Source organism: Callorhinus ursinus, unplaced genomic scaffold, assembly GCF_003265705.2.
Source record: "Callorhinus ursinus isolate GAN/ISIS: 27379988/994484 unplaced genomic scaffold, GSC_fseal_2.0 scaffold18, whole genome shotgun sequence".
Lineage (NCBI taxonomy): Eukaryota > Metazoa > Chordata > Mammalia > Carnivora > Otariidae > Callorhinus > Callorhinus ursinus.
Genome location: NW_027397080.1, coordinates 35206715 through 35220059, shown reverse-complemented (window position 1 = coordinate 35220059; position 13345 = coordinate 35206715). Strand labels below are relative to the sequence as shown.

The 13345-nt window shown below is 60.6% G+C and overlaps 1 protein-coding gene and 1 long non-coding RNA gene across 8 annotated transcripts in view; one reads left to right on the top strand and one right to left on the bottom strand.

Moving 5' to 3' along the window:
• PRDM16 (PR/SET domain 16) overlaps positions 1-13345 on the top strand; it is a 310580-nt gene that overhangs the window by 138747 nt on the left and 158488 nt on the right. For 6 of the 7 annotated variants that reach the window (XM_073903468.1, XM_073903466.1, XM_073903467.1 and 3 more), the window contains one exon: positions 12041-12091. In XM_073903468.1, coding sequence (XP_073759569.1) covers positions 12041-12091 — 51 coding nt within the window. Of the gene's footprint in view, positions 1-5727; positions 5896-12040; positions 12092-13345 lie in introns of those variants that run through there. The other variant, XM_073903471.1, reaches the window with a different exon arrangement.
• LOC141374509 (uncharacterized) lies at positions 2461-5476 on the bottom strand. The gene is made up of 3 exons (XR_012381449.1): positions 5342-5476; positions 3279-3451; positions 2461-2719 (listed from the first exon to the last, which is right to left on the bottom strand). It is a non-coding gene; the product is annotated as an uncharacterized lncRNA (long non-coding RNA).

Sequence of the window (13345 nt, the reverse complement as noted above, 5' to 3'; positions counted from 1 at the left end):
GATCGGCTGCTCGAGGACACGGAGACCTCCTACCTCCGTCCTCTGGGCAGCTGTGTCTGCCATGGGCCGGGGGTCGACACGCTTCTTCTCTAAAGGGCCAGAGAGTAAACACTTCAGGCTGTTGGCGCCACATGTGGTCTCTGTCCTATATTCTTCTTTGTTTATTTTTACAACCTGCTCAAAATGCAACTTAGCTGGCAGGCGCTCCCGGAATAGGCCAGGGCCTCCCGAGAAGGTTCTGCATCTGGCGCTGCTCCTGGATCACCCGCGGCAGGTTACCGCCGGGGAACTGCGGCGTTACGTCTTTGGCAGAACCTTCACCTGTGTTCTCGTCAGAAAGTGAACGAAGACTGGCCGGACCCCGTCACCGTGCACGTGGTTCTCATCGCTGGGGTTGCCGTGGACAGCGTGGACGCCTCTGGCTTGGGGCGTTTGTGCCCATTTCACAGATGAGGGAGTTGGAGCTGTTTGGTTAGGAAGGGCTCCCGGGTCCTGAGATGGGCTGCAGGGCTCAGAGTGGCGCTGAGCCCAGGTTCTCTGCACGCTCCCGCGGCCCCTCCGTGATCTGCAAAGGCACCGAGGGGCGAGGGTGGGGCTCACGCTCCCTGTGAACCAGGAGGCCCCTGAAGGCTTCCAGAAGGCCAGTGGCCTGAGCCCTGGGTCTGCCCCAGTCTGGGAAGTCCTCCAGAAGTCCCCGTGCGCACTTTCGACGCGCCTGACCCTGAGCTGGAAACGCAGGAGGCGTGTGGTGGGTGGGGGCCGGCCAAACCTGGCTGGTGCGGCCGCCCCCCAGGGGCGAACCTGGCCTCGGGGTTCCTGGCTTCGGCCGCGGTGGGGTGATGCTGCAGGATCCCGAGGGCTGCCCATTTTTCACAGCGAATCAGCACGGAATTCCCACCCCAGCTGCTGCTGTAACTGGGTCCCATTAGGAAAGTGTGCGGTCGTGTTTGGCGGCTCCCTGCCTCCCCCACCCCCGCCCCCACGCACGGTGGTCCCGAGTTCGCACGGCAGCTGGGACCAAGACCCGGGCACTCGGGGCTCTGCCGTGCTGTCTCCTCCCCTCAGGTGGGAAACGTTCTCCGTGGTCTGGCTCCTGTCCCTCACGGCCCTGCCTTCCCCGCCACTGCCCCCCACCGTGTCTCCAAACGGACCATTTGTGGAGGCCGCGCCTGGCTCAGAGCCGGCAGGCCCCAGGACGCTGTGTGACGCTGCACCGGGGACTCGGGGTCTCTGAGCTCAGCATTCCCAGGGGCAAGGGGGGAGTCCTGGAGGAGTCTGGTGAGTGTGAAATAGGAAGACACCACGCCACCTACCGCGGGGCTAGCGGTTAGTGTCTCCACGATCGGGGTGGAAACAACTGTGTTTCTGGTTTCACTGACTTGCGCGTGTGTGGAACCCCAAAGTGACAGAGGGTCCGCACATGTTTGCTGAATGAATAAATGGGATAATGAAAGACCACGCTGGTAAGGCCAGAATTTGACCGGGGGAAAGGCCTTCCGTCCCCTAGGCCACTGCCCCAAGAGGAGGGTGACACATGGTGTGGCTACAATCTCACGTTCTGTCCCTCCTCGATCCCCGGAAAGCACTGCCTGCCGTTTTTAAGGGAACTAAAATTCAGTTCTGCTCTGAAGCGCAGAGCGGTGATCCTGACTCTCCCGCTGACTCTCTCACTGATTAAAGGTTACCCTGAACCCCAACAAGAGAGGTGGGAACTCACAGCCCAGGAGGAGCCCGAATCCTGGGGGACACGCGGGGGGAGGGGCAGTTTCGGCATCCTCCCCACCCCCGACCTCGGGTCTTGGGGGTTTCCAGCTTGAGTGTCAGGGCACCCATGGCCTGGAGATGTATGACCCCTTCTTATTCACTTATGATTATTAAGGGTTATCTTAACAAACACGTTATCAATAGGCAGGGTCAAGTTGAAGTGCATTAATATGATTCTGTCAATACCCAGGTTATTTCTATAACTAAAAAGGGCTGAGTGTAAAAGACAAATGTGCACATAGAACCAATAACTGACCCTGTGATTTATGCTCCCCCCGGGACACACCAAGGTGCAAAGCCCACCGGGGTCCGCCCTGGGGTCTCTGAGGCGGCACCCAGCACACTCTCCAGACATGCTTTCAGGAGCAAAGTGAGGGACGGCCAGCCTGTGGGGCTGCTGGGGGGACAAATTTTCCAGACCCTTGTCCAGGGAGCCACCTCTGCTTTGCCATCCGCGGAGCTAGGTAGATTTCAGGAAATGGAGGAAATGAGCACCAAAGCCAAGGTGTACCTTGTGTGCGGCTGACGCTCATGAGGGACAAACAATGTCCCGGGGCTGCCCGGGGACACCGGGCTCTCAGAACATGAAGGAATATTCTGGAGTATCTGGCAAGGCTCTGCGAAGACTGTCCTCTCTCCCGTCTCTGAGTGGCTGCTAAAGAATGGAGACAGGTACCTGTCAGGCTCCCCCTTTATTTGTCTTGGCAAAGCCCAGAGCCCTCAGCTCTTGGAAGCTCTTACAAATGCTCCCATTAGGTTGCTGGCCCTCCGGCATTTGTGTTAATTTGTCTCGCTGTCCCGGAGCCGTGTCAGACTTCAGGAGTGACCTGGGGACTCGGAGGCTAGGCCTGTGTGTGGTGGCTGCGCCGCGGTCTCTTCAGGCGTCTTATCCCTAATACAGAGCTGCCTCCTGGGACGGTGGCCTCCTCTGGGTCCAGCCACGATGGCTTTCCTCCTGCACAGTGACCAAACAGAGGGGCTCCTGGGATAGCGGGCTGCTGGCTCTCCGCCCCCGACGGCCCCAGGCAAGGGGATGCCCATTCCCCTGCGGCCTGGGCTGACATACACGGAGAGCCTGGCCTCCTGGTATCAGGGGTTGGGAGGACCGTCTTCACCCCAGAATGGTTCGGATCCACCCAGGGCTCCCCAGTCTGTCCTCCACCAGGCCACAAGACAGCAAAGGTGCTGGACTCTGTGCCCTCCAGACCTTGGTGTCCGATCCCAGGCACCCGCCCAGGTGCGCAGCCGAGCAAGGGGAGACGTCTGTTCCCACAGCGCACAGGTAGAGGCCCCAAGCACAGGCTCTTAGGGTCGCGGCAGTGGCCACCCCAGCCCCCACGATCACGGAGAACTGCCCTGGGCACAGGGTCTGGGCCGCCCACAGCCAGGATGACCCAGCCCCACGATGACCTCGGCCATCCCCTCCCCACCATGGGGCCGGTGTGGGTGAAGGTGCAAGGACAGCATCTCCATGAGCCCTGCAAGGAGGGGCCTGTGCGCACCCACTCACTCACCCTTTCTACTCGGTCCAGGCGTCTGCAGTATACAGCTGTGTCTGCTCCACAGTGGGGCCTCAGTCCTGCTCTCGCCTTAGGAGGCATCTGATCCAGTGGGAGCAGGCCTACTGGTCAGCAGGGCTAAGAGAGCTCTGAGACGCGCACGTTCCCCTCCAGGCGCGCACGTGGGGCTGGGAAACATTCAGAGATACAGGACGGAAGCCACAGGGTGGTGGCTGAGGTCACAGGGGTCTCACCAGAACCACCCACTTTCTGCACCAGGTCTCCCCTGTCAGCCCCCCCCCCTGGCAGGGCCCGGGGCCCCCCCCCCCCCCGATATCCACGGAGCTCCCTCCAGCTCCTGGCTTTTCTCCTCTTGAACCCAGGCCGTCAGAAGGAAGCCCCGGCCGCAGATCCAGGAGCCAACAGCTCTGCAGAACTTTCTCCCCGTTTCCGGGGCGTGTGTGTCCCGTTCCTGGAGCTGGCTACTGCAAGGCTCCTGGACGCACCCATGCTTCCCTTTCTAGCACGAAAAGTTATGGCTTGTCATGAGTCATTGATTGGAAGTGCCACACATCACCCGGCTCTCATGATTTACACGCTCTTCCTCTGGGGACATCAATCTTCCGGAAGCAGGAGGAGGAAGCTGTCCACCGGGGGCCAGGTGCAGTGCTGGGCAGGCCTCTCCTCCGGACCAGGGCCTGTGGAGGCCGTCCTGGGCCCCGCCCTCAGCTCACAGCCTGGCAGAGAAGGGCCTCAGAACCTGGGCCTTGGCTCCTGATGTCCACGTGGAACCGACAGCCTTCTCCGGCCAGCCCTGCCCCATCGGCTCCCCTCCCTGTGCTCCCTCGCTGGCCTGGACCACCAGCACGTCCTCTCTGTGCCCAGAGCTCAGCCCAGCACAGAACCACAGCCAGGAAAGAAGGGCAGGCATCCCTGTGGGCTAGGACCCCAGAGACCTGTCCTGCTCCAAGCTGAGCTGCGTCTGGGTGGTGGGGCCCTGAGATCGGGAGCCACCCAGTGTACTCCTGGCAGGAGCCCCATGTCTGGCCTGGTGGGGAATTCAGAGCCCCGGTTGGAATGGCCCAAGCCCTCCAGAGGCTGGCATGTGCCAAGCTGGGGGTAACTGCACTGTCTCCTCTCTGGAAAGGGAGATTTGGGGGGCGGTCCAGAGAAACAGGGAATCCTTGCAAACACAGCCCCCAGGGAAGGTGGTCGGGCCAAGACCTGTCCCCAGTTCTGCCCATGTCCCCATGGCATTAGATGCAGGGGGCAAAGCAAAGTCATGACTGGGTCAGGCCGAGCAAGCCACGGCTGTGCCTGCTTGTCTCCTACGATACAGCCCTGGGGAGGCCTGGGCAGGCCGCTGCCCAGACCAGAGGCTGCTGGGAGTGAGAGGCGGGGCCTGTCACCCAGGGGCCTCCCAGCCGCTACCGCCTCCAAGTGGCCTCTGGGATTCTGGGTCACGGACCTGCTGTCCACTCAGGGAGCATTTGCACTGAGGTCAGCTAAGGGGCTGAGCTGTTAACAGGGTGGCTTTGGGGTTGGAAGGGAGTGGGGAGCCCCTGGGTGGGTGGTTTTACCTTTATCTCTGGGTCCCTCATCAGAAAGATACACAGTTGTGGTGGGAACCTTGAGCTGTCTGTCTGGGACCAGGGATCAGAGGCCAGGCCAGTCCACCCCTGGGGAGCCTCTGTCTTTCCCTGCCCAGCCCTGCCCTCCCACGGTGCCCCTGTCCCAGGGTCCCTAGTCCCCTGACGGGGCCCGCGGCCTCGGCTCCCTTCCCACTGTGCGCCTGCGGAGGGTCACTCTACCTCTCTGCGCTTCTCCTCACCCCCAGAGAGCCGACAGCCCTTCCTAAGAGGCCTGTGCTAAGTTTTAATGTGTTTATGGGAGCCTGCTACCCAGCGTGCCCCATCCATCTGCCCCAGGGAGCATCTGCATCCAGATTCGCCTTTGTCTTCAGAGGCAAATCAAAATGCCCCGCCTGCCCTTGAGGACCCCCGGTGTGGAGCCCCCTTCCCAAGCCTGGTCTCCCCTTCCCGTCTTTGGGGTGGGCTCCTCTGTCCGCCCCTACTCACCACTTCCTGCTTCAGGATTCCCCGCTCCCAGAAGGACTTGCATGCCCCCCTCCCCCGGGGTTCTTGGCAGGAGGCCGGGGGGCCTTCCGTTTTCCTAACACCTGGGCCCTTGTTGAGGCCGGTTGTACGTTTTGTGCATTGCCCCAAAGTAGCTAATCCTGGACCCGGTGCCTTTCGAGATTTTGTTTTCACGTCTCCAAGGCGCCCTTTGTGGGCGGTGTAGACAAAAGGTGTTCATCATGAAATGAGGCCACGAAGTCCTGCCCTCAGGGGACCTCGAGGAGCCTGGACAAAAACCCAGACCCCAGCGAGGAAGAGCTCAGGGGCGGGGATCCATTCATCCCGCTGGAGGGAAGGTGCGGGCAGGCCGGGGGGGTCCAGGCAGCGGGCACGTGCCCACGACGGGGACCCGCCAGGGAAGAGCGTGTTCTCGGCACGTCTGACGGCAGGCAAGCTGTGCCCAGAGATCCTGGGTCTGCGCGAGGCCGCACTGGCCAGGAACATGGGTCTGAGCCGAGCTTCAGGAGGGGGCCCCTGGGAAAAGCAGGCCGGAGGTGAGTGCAGATAAGGGCTCCCCGCCTGGGGCTCTGGAGGCAGAGTAGCCGGTTTCCTTGGCCAAAAAAAGGGCTTGGAAGGTAGGACTCTGCCGTTGTCCATGCGGCTTCTTCCTCTTGCTGGACATCGGGGTGGGTTCTCAGGGCATTGCGTGCAAGCCCCTGGCTGCAGGGTCCCCGGCAGAGGCTGGGGAGAAGCCCCCGGGGAGGAGATGTGGGCCGGCGGTGTAAACAGCAGTGAGGGACCTGTGTGCCTTTGGGGATGGGCCCTCTGAAGGAGCCTGCGTCCTTTCTCGGGCCGTACTTGACTGTGTAAATATTTTTCTTAGGAGTAAAGAGAGAGCCTGCATTCATGGGCTCGATCTCACTTGAAAGAACTGAGAAGTATCTGTTTAGGCATAAAAGCTGAAAACAGTGTCCAAGGCGCCTTTCAAAAAAAAACCATTTTTGTAGCTCAATCACAGCCAAGCCGATTTTTTTTTTTAAATGCAAAAAATAAATAAATATTACCCCGATCCCAGTTGAGAGCTCGAGAGTTTGTGTCAACACGGCCGGAGCCTTTGCGCTGGGAGCCAGGGCGGCGCTGGTGACAGACCGCCCTTCCCGGTCCCCGGCTCAGGCCCACCCGGGCCGCGGGGGCGCCCTCTCTGGGGAGGGTCCTGGTCGGAAGCGGCGCCATGGGCTGCGTCCCACAGATCTGTTCCTCCAGAGCAGAAGCTGGGATCAGGGACGGGCACTTGGACACAGGCCCCCCGCTCGGTGGCTCCGTGACCTCTGCCTGTTGTTCCAACTCTGAAGCCTCCACTTCCCTCCCGTAAAGCCAGGTGGCAACAGTTGTTGCCAGACGGGGTTGTGGAGAGAGGTGAGGGGCAGGCCACCACGCCGTGGGCGCCACGAGGAGCGCCGGCTGGTCCCCTCACTGCATCACCTCTGCGGCGGCCTCTGGGTCCAGGACCTCAGGGCAGCACGTAGGCCGGGGGGTGTGGTGCTCGCGCAGTAGGCCTTTGACGTGGACAGAAAACCAAGGATGAGAATTGTCCTTTAAAAATCCCGTCTTCCTGGGAAGGGAGGCCCCACAGGTGAGGCTGTGGGCATCCCTGGCCAAGAACGGGATGAGTGTGAAATGGGGCTGTCCCGAGAGTCCTGATCATTGGCTTATCAGGCCCATTCAGAGGGCTCTGTTCCGTTGGGCAGAAACCCTCCCAAGAGGGCAGGTGGCACCGAGTCCACGGCAGCTGACGACGAAGGGGTCGCCAGCTTCCTCCTTGACCTGTCTGGCCAGGCTGTGTCTCCGGCAGGAGCCCGAGCCCCTGGTCCCCTAGAGGTCATCAGAGGGAGGACGGCGTGGAGAGGGGTCTCGACCAACCACCTGGGCCCCGGCCCGCCCTCCCAGCACAATCCTGGGCCGTGACCCCCACCCACAGCCGCTCCTTCCAGGGGAGGGGTCTGGGAATCAGCTTCAAGCCACTCCAGCCCCAGCCCCACACCGTTGGGTGGAGAACACCAACGCCAACGAAGGAGAAACAGGCTGGAGGGCGTCTGGCTCAAGGGCCAGGACTGGGAGGTCAGTCAATGAGAGCGCTGGGGGTCGTCTCGGGCCCCAGGCCAGGCGGGAGGCTTCACCGGCTTCTTTCTGGTTTTGGAGGCCAGGAGGCTGGGGCTCCATCGGGGCTCCCTCCTGTGGGCATGGTTTCAGATACTTCAATAATGGAGTATTTTGAAGGGAAAGAAGCCTTCTGGGATCCATTTGTGACACCGACCAGAAAGCTTAGCCCCCCTCGGGGGACACGCCAGAACTCCAGAGCTGTGAGTGTATGAGATGTCTGTGTGTGTGTCTACTCTCGGCTGACTTTCTGGAGAACAGAGGGTATTTATTTTAAGAGTCAAAAAAGATGTTTTGACCAACCCCACTTAGCTCAATCCTGGCACCGAGACCCGGGAGAGAAGAGAAATGCCGGAGGTCAAACCTCCCTTTTTTGGCTAAAATGCTTAATCAAAACACACCTAATACTTCTGCCGGGGTGTGGAGGTGGGGTTGGGAGCAGCCCCTGCTACTGCCAACAGCCGACCAGCCAGCAACGCGCGTGCGGAGGCTCAGCTAGCAAAATAAAGAGGTTTTTCAGCAAAGCGGCAGCCTTGGCGGGAAGGCCTGGGCTGAGAGGCTCCAGGAGGGGTGCGTCCGGTGGGTTCTCACCCTAGGTCAGTGGTGGGTGACTAGCCGATGATGATGAGGGTGCCTGCCAAGGTGGGCTGTTAAACAGGGCAGGTAGAGAGAAGCTGCTGGAACGGGACTTCCAGAACCAGACTCAGACCCCCGCTCTGAGAGGGGCAGTCCTGTCTTCGAAGTCCTGCATGGCTTCTTCCCTCTCTGCATGACATGAAGGGGTGGGGGCCTCCTTCGGGTCACCTGTGGTCCTGCAGCTGGGCTTCCGGGCGGCCACACTGCAGCTGGAAGGGGGCTGAGGACCCGGCTGGGGAGCGGTGCACAGACCCTGCCCACCCAGCCCTGCTCTGCATGGATGCGCTCCAGTCCGTCTGGGCTCTCGCTCCGTGTGCCATGCACAGCAACCTGACCTCTTAGGGACAGTGTGGTCTGAATGCCTATCTCCATGTCCCCATCTGACCACGGACTCCTGGATGGGTGGCCACCATCTCTGAGCTGGTGCACAGACCTCAAGGGACTCTTCCCAGAATGCGGAGAAGACCCTCGAGGCCACATAACAGGTGGATTTCCTGGGATGCTCCATCCCCTTTGGCCACTCTTAGCCTCAGACAAAAGGCAGGGGTTCTGGCCACCCTCAGCCCGAGGCTTGTGGAACATGGCGGGTCTGGACAGAGGACGGCTGTGTAAGGGACAATGAAGCTCTGGGGAGCGAGGTTGCACTCGTGCTGTGCCCCATCTGCAAGGAGTGATGGGGAATGACCAGGCTCTCCTCGGAAAGTCTCTCCTGCTGGTGTTTGACCAAGTGCCTCTGGTTCAACCGGGAGTGGCCCACGCAGGTGCCTCAGACGCTGGTCAGGGAGCTCACGGGACTGAGACTCCCACACTGCGGGCACACAGCCTGTGCCACCTTCAGAGACAGAGGCTGCCATGCGCTGTCTGGAGGCCGGAGCCGCGGGCCCCCCAGCTGCCTCTCTCTGCAGGCTAGGCCTCTGCCCTGGACACTCCCCACTGCGGAGCAGCGAGGACAGAAGATCAGGGCCACCAAAAATCAAAGTGAAACACAGCAGGGATGGCGCACAGGCCGGCAGAGGGGCCGACTGGCAGAGGGAGAGTGGCTCCCACCCTGAGCTCAGGACGGAGCAGGCTGGAGACCAGATGGGTCTGTGTGCGGCCACGGTGCTGACAGGGCCCCTGGATGACCCTCCCGTGGGCTGACGGAGTGGCTTCCTTGTCCTCCCCGGAGCTCTCCATGACCTACTGCCTGGGAGAAGAGAGCTGGGTGTCGGGCCTGAGCTCCCAGCAGCGCACCCTCTTCCTCACCAGGAAGCGGACGGTGCCTCCTTGCTAATGTCCGACCAGAGGGCAGCCAACACCCGCTTGCAGCCCATGCCCCCGCCCCTGGGCCCAGGATTGGCGTGCGAGGGGGCAGCTGTGAGACGGCGCTGGCCCTGGGAACACCACATTGCTGATGGGGCCTGGGCATCCATCTGCTGCTTGAGGCTCAGCTGCAGCGTGAACCGCAGGAAAGCACCCCAACTTTCTTCCGTACTCTAGGGGAGCCCCAGGGCCACTGTGGGGTGGGGGCGTTCCTTTCACCAGACCCGGGCCCGTGCCCTGGGCTGGAGCCAAACCAGGAGGGATTCCACCCAAAATCGAGCTCAGAGCTTTGCCTTCAGCACAACCTCGGGTGCCTCGGACAGGCCACAGCCCTCCGAGCCTCTGTCCCCTTCCAGACACGGCGGCTCCGGAAGCCTGAAGTCAGCGCTCACGCTGCAGGTTAGAAACGTGCACGGGCTCCATGCAGGGTGGACTCAAGCTGGAGAAGGCCAGCTTGCAAATGGATCCTCAACGAGAGTCCCGTGCTGGCCTTGACACGGGCAGCACGCTTTCCCTGTCTTTGCGGGGCGACCGCACAGTGTCCGCACCTCAGTCCAGAGGGGTCACGGCTCAGGGCTCAGGAGCTCCCAGCAACGGGGACAGGGCTCTCTCCTCCCATGGTCGTGTGCGGTGCCCCGGGCACTACACTCCTCAAGAAGTTAAAGCGCGGTGTTGTCCTTCTGGATCAAGCTGCCCCGTCCATGAGGGGCAGATCCATCCGGTCCCAGGGACCCCATAACCCAAGCATGGACGCCCCCGTGCTGTGTGAGGCTGACAGCGGCCTCCATCCTGCTGGCTGGCCGTGTCTGGGGTGCAGGCCTGGGCAGCCCCTCGCAGGAGGGTGGACCCCATCCCTGGCCTTTGGGTGTTGGTGAGCACAGCCCCTTTCTGGAAGCCACAGCTCGGCTGAGATCCAGGCAGTCGGCCCCGCTCTCTCGTCCCCTCTGCCAGTCGACTGAGCCACTGACCAGCGTTCCTGGCTCTGGATTCAGAGTGGAAAGCAGACACACGAAAGCGTAGAAACACAGGCCCTGCTGCTGGCCAGACTCGGCCCCCAGCGTCGGGGTTGACCTCCCACGGGCCCCTCCAGCCCGGCCCACGGATGACCTGGCCCCTCGCGGATGCCCCGGGAGGCCTCCGTGGTCTCCATGGTGCTCACCTTCTCCGACTCATTCCCTTCGTACTTATGACCACCTTCCAAACCACAGTTTCAGAATCTATTAGAAGAAACATAAAATCCCCAACTGTTTAGAATTCTCAGCATTTAAAAGTATGACTTATTGTTGTTACAGCTGAGCCGGGCAGACATGCGCCCGGGCCCCTCACCCGGCCTGCGTGGGCATGGCAGGGCACTCTGCACTCCTGGTTTGTAATTTGGAAGAGCGGTAGTGTAATTTTAAGGGGAGGGTAAATAAAACCCCTGGATTTGACACCATTTCTCATGTTGTTTTTCAAATATTAGTTTCTATCTCGGTTTCTATTCTTATGGAAACGACGTTACAATTTATATATGTGTCTATGCCCAGCATTTGTGATCCAGAGGGGAAAATCCCATTTATACAGCTAATTTGTCAGTTTGCTTAGCTTAGAAAGCACTCTGGGACCCGTCCCTCAAATGCCGTCCCTCTGGAGTGGAGCTCGGCGGTTTTTAAGAAGAGACGCCAGGCAGGCGAAATTCTACAACTCTGCAAAGCCGAGCCAAGAAAAGCCCCGAGTCAGAATTGTCGGGTGGGAGAAAGACCCAGAACGGCTGGTACTTTCTCTCCTCACTAACCCGAGCCCATGTCGGCGGCAGAGGGAAGGGCCGGAGCTCCTGGCATAGCCGTAGGAGTCCCCCCGCGGCTGGAGGGGCCGGTCATCACTGGTCACCCTAGGGTGCTTCCGTGCCGTGGGCACTGCTGCATTCTGCCTTCGCCTGATTTCCTTTGAGAAGCTTCCTCCAAAAACCACATCCACTTCCCAGGGGCCTGGGATAAAGAGCAAGTTAGCATGCTGCCCCCTCTGCTCTGCCCCAGGAGAAGCAGCGGAGAGATGGCGTCCAGGCTCAGCCCGCCAGCCCACCTCCGCCCTCCGCCCCTGCCTCCTCCACTGCGGCTCCCTGTGTGGTGAATCGGGCTGCGCAGCCGGACTTTGCCTCCCCAGGTAGACTGCAAGCCCCGTGCGGGCCACACAGTGCCCAACGCGCTCCCGCTCGCCCTGCAGGGCTGCGCGGCTTGCAGGCAGGGTTAGAGGGCACAGGGAGAGAGGCCGTTGCCCGTCTCAAAATGCCTTCCTCCCCCCTTGGACAGTTTTTGGTAATATGCGTGGCTTCCCTTAAGGACCAGGGTGAGCTGCTCAGAGCGGATCCTGCCCCATAAGGAACCAGCTGCCTTCCTGGGGAGCTGGCGTCCGGGAGGGGTCCTTGGCATTCTCAGCAAACGAGGAGACACTGTTGGGATAAAAGACCTGACTTCCCAACAGAGCACTGTCTTGCATGTTGTGGAGAAGCCACGAGGTCTCACCCTTGTCACTTCTGAGAACATCGGATCTGCCCCACGGTTTACAGCCTGAGGACGGCATCTTGTTCGCCAGACACTAACCTCCCCTTTCACAATTGTTTTGCAGCACATGCTGACCGATACAGAAGTGTCGTCCCAGGAGGGCTGCATCCAAAAGGTAGGAGAGCTGGTCCCACGCCTTCTCCCTCGCCGTGGCCCGCGTGCGATCCTGAGCTAGCGTGCGTGTGGCCAGGTCCGTGGCGCGGCCCGCCATTGGTGAGCGATGCGTTGTGTGTGGCGGAGTGCGTGTACAGGACAGGGGTTCTGATGACATTAGGACGGATGCTGGTTTGCACTGTGTCAGCAGGTAGGGGGTCACTGCACGGAACCAACCCTAACTCCTGAGAACCGGGAGAGTCGCCCCCATGGGAATGCTCAGGCCACGCAGACGCAGGAAAATTAAATAAACACAGGTCATGTTTGTTTAACCATCTCCACTGGATACTCACATGAAAAGAATACGGAGAGTGGGGGAAAAACCACAATTGGCTGCCAATTCCACAAAGCCTGTGCTGTACTCAGCCTCCAAAGAGGGCTCGGGCGGGGCGTTGAATAAGCAGCTGATCAGGTGAAAGGAAAAGTGTCCACGTGGGCATTGTTTCCTGCCCTCCTGGCGGGTGACGGAGACTCGCAAACATGAGCTCTACAAGATCCAGAGAGTAAACTAGGCCCCGAAAAAAAAAAAACAACAACAATAAATGGAGGGACCCAGAAGCGGTTCATCAGCGCTCAGCGTCCACCCAGTCCCGTCACCCACACACATGCACAAACGTAGGACACACGCACACCCACACTCAACACAGTAGCTGAACCCCTCTTTGGCGTTTTCCATGGAGTTAGGACAGTGCTGTCTCTCGCTGTGCTCGCCTCAAAGCAGCACCCAGGCGAGGCGGAGAGGGGCGCCCGCCGAGGACACCCAGACGGTGTCCCGACACCCGGGCCCTGGGTTGGCTCCCTTTCAGCATTGCAGAATGTATGCTTACAGGGACGGTCAGCCTCTGCTGGGGGAGCCCGAGGTGCATCTCAGGTGTTCCCCGAGCCCGGCTTGATGGTCTGAGCCGAGGACTCTGGGCAGAGCGCTCCGTAAGGAGGGGACCTGCCCCTTCTCACTGGGTCCAACCCCACAAATACTGATTTTGGAGAAAACCCTGCGAAGAGAGGCATTTTCTGACCCTGCAGTGACTTCCTGAAGGAGCTCTGGCCAGGGTTGATCTTTTAGCTCATTCTCACCCATAACCCACGGTCTGCATCTGGCTGGTTCCCCGCCCTTCCCAGCCCCGCTGCCCAGGGCAGCCTAAGCCTTTCTTCCGTAAAACACGACATCCCTCCCAGCAGCCCCCTTTCCCTCCTCCTGCCTCTGGGAACAAACTCG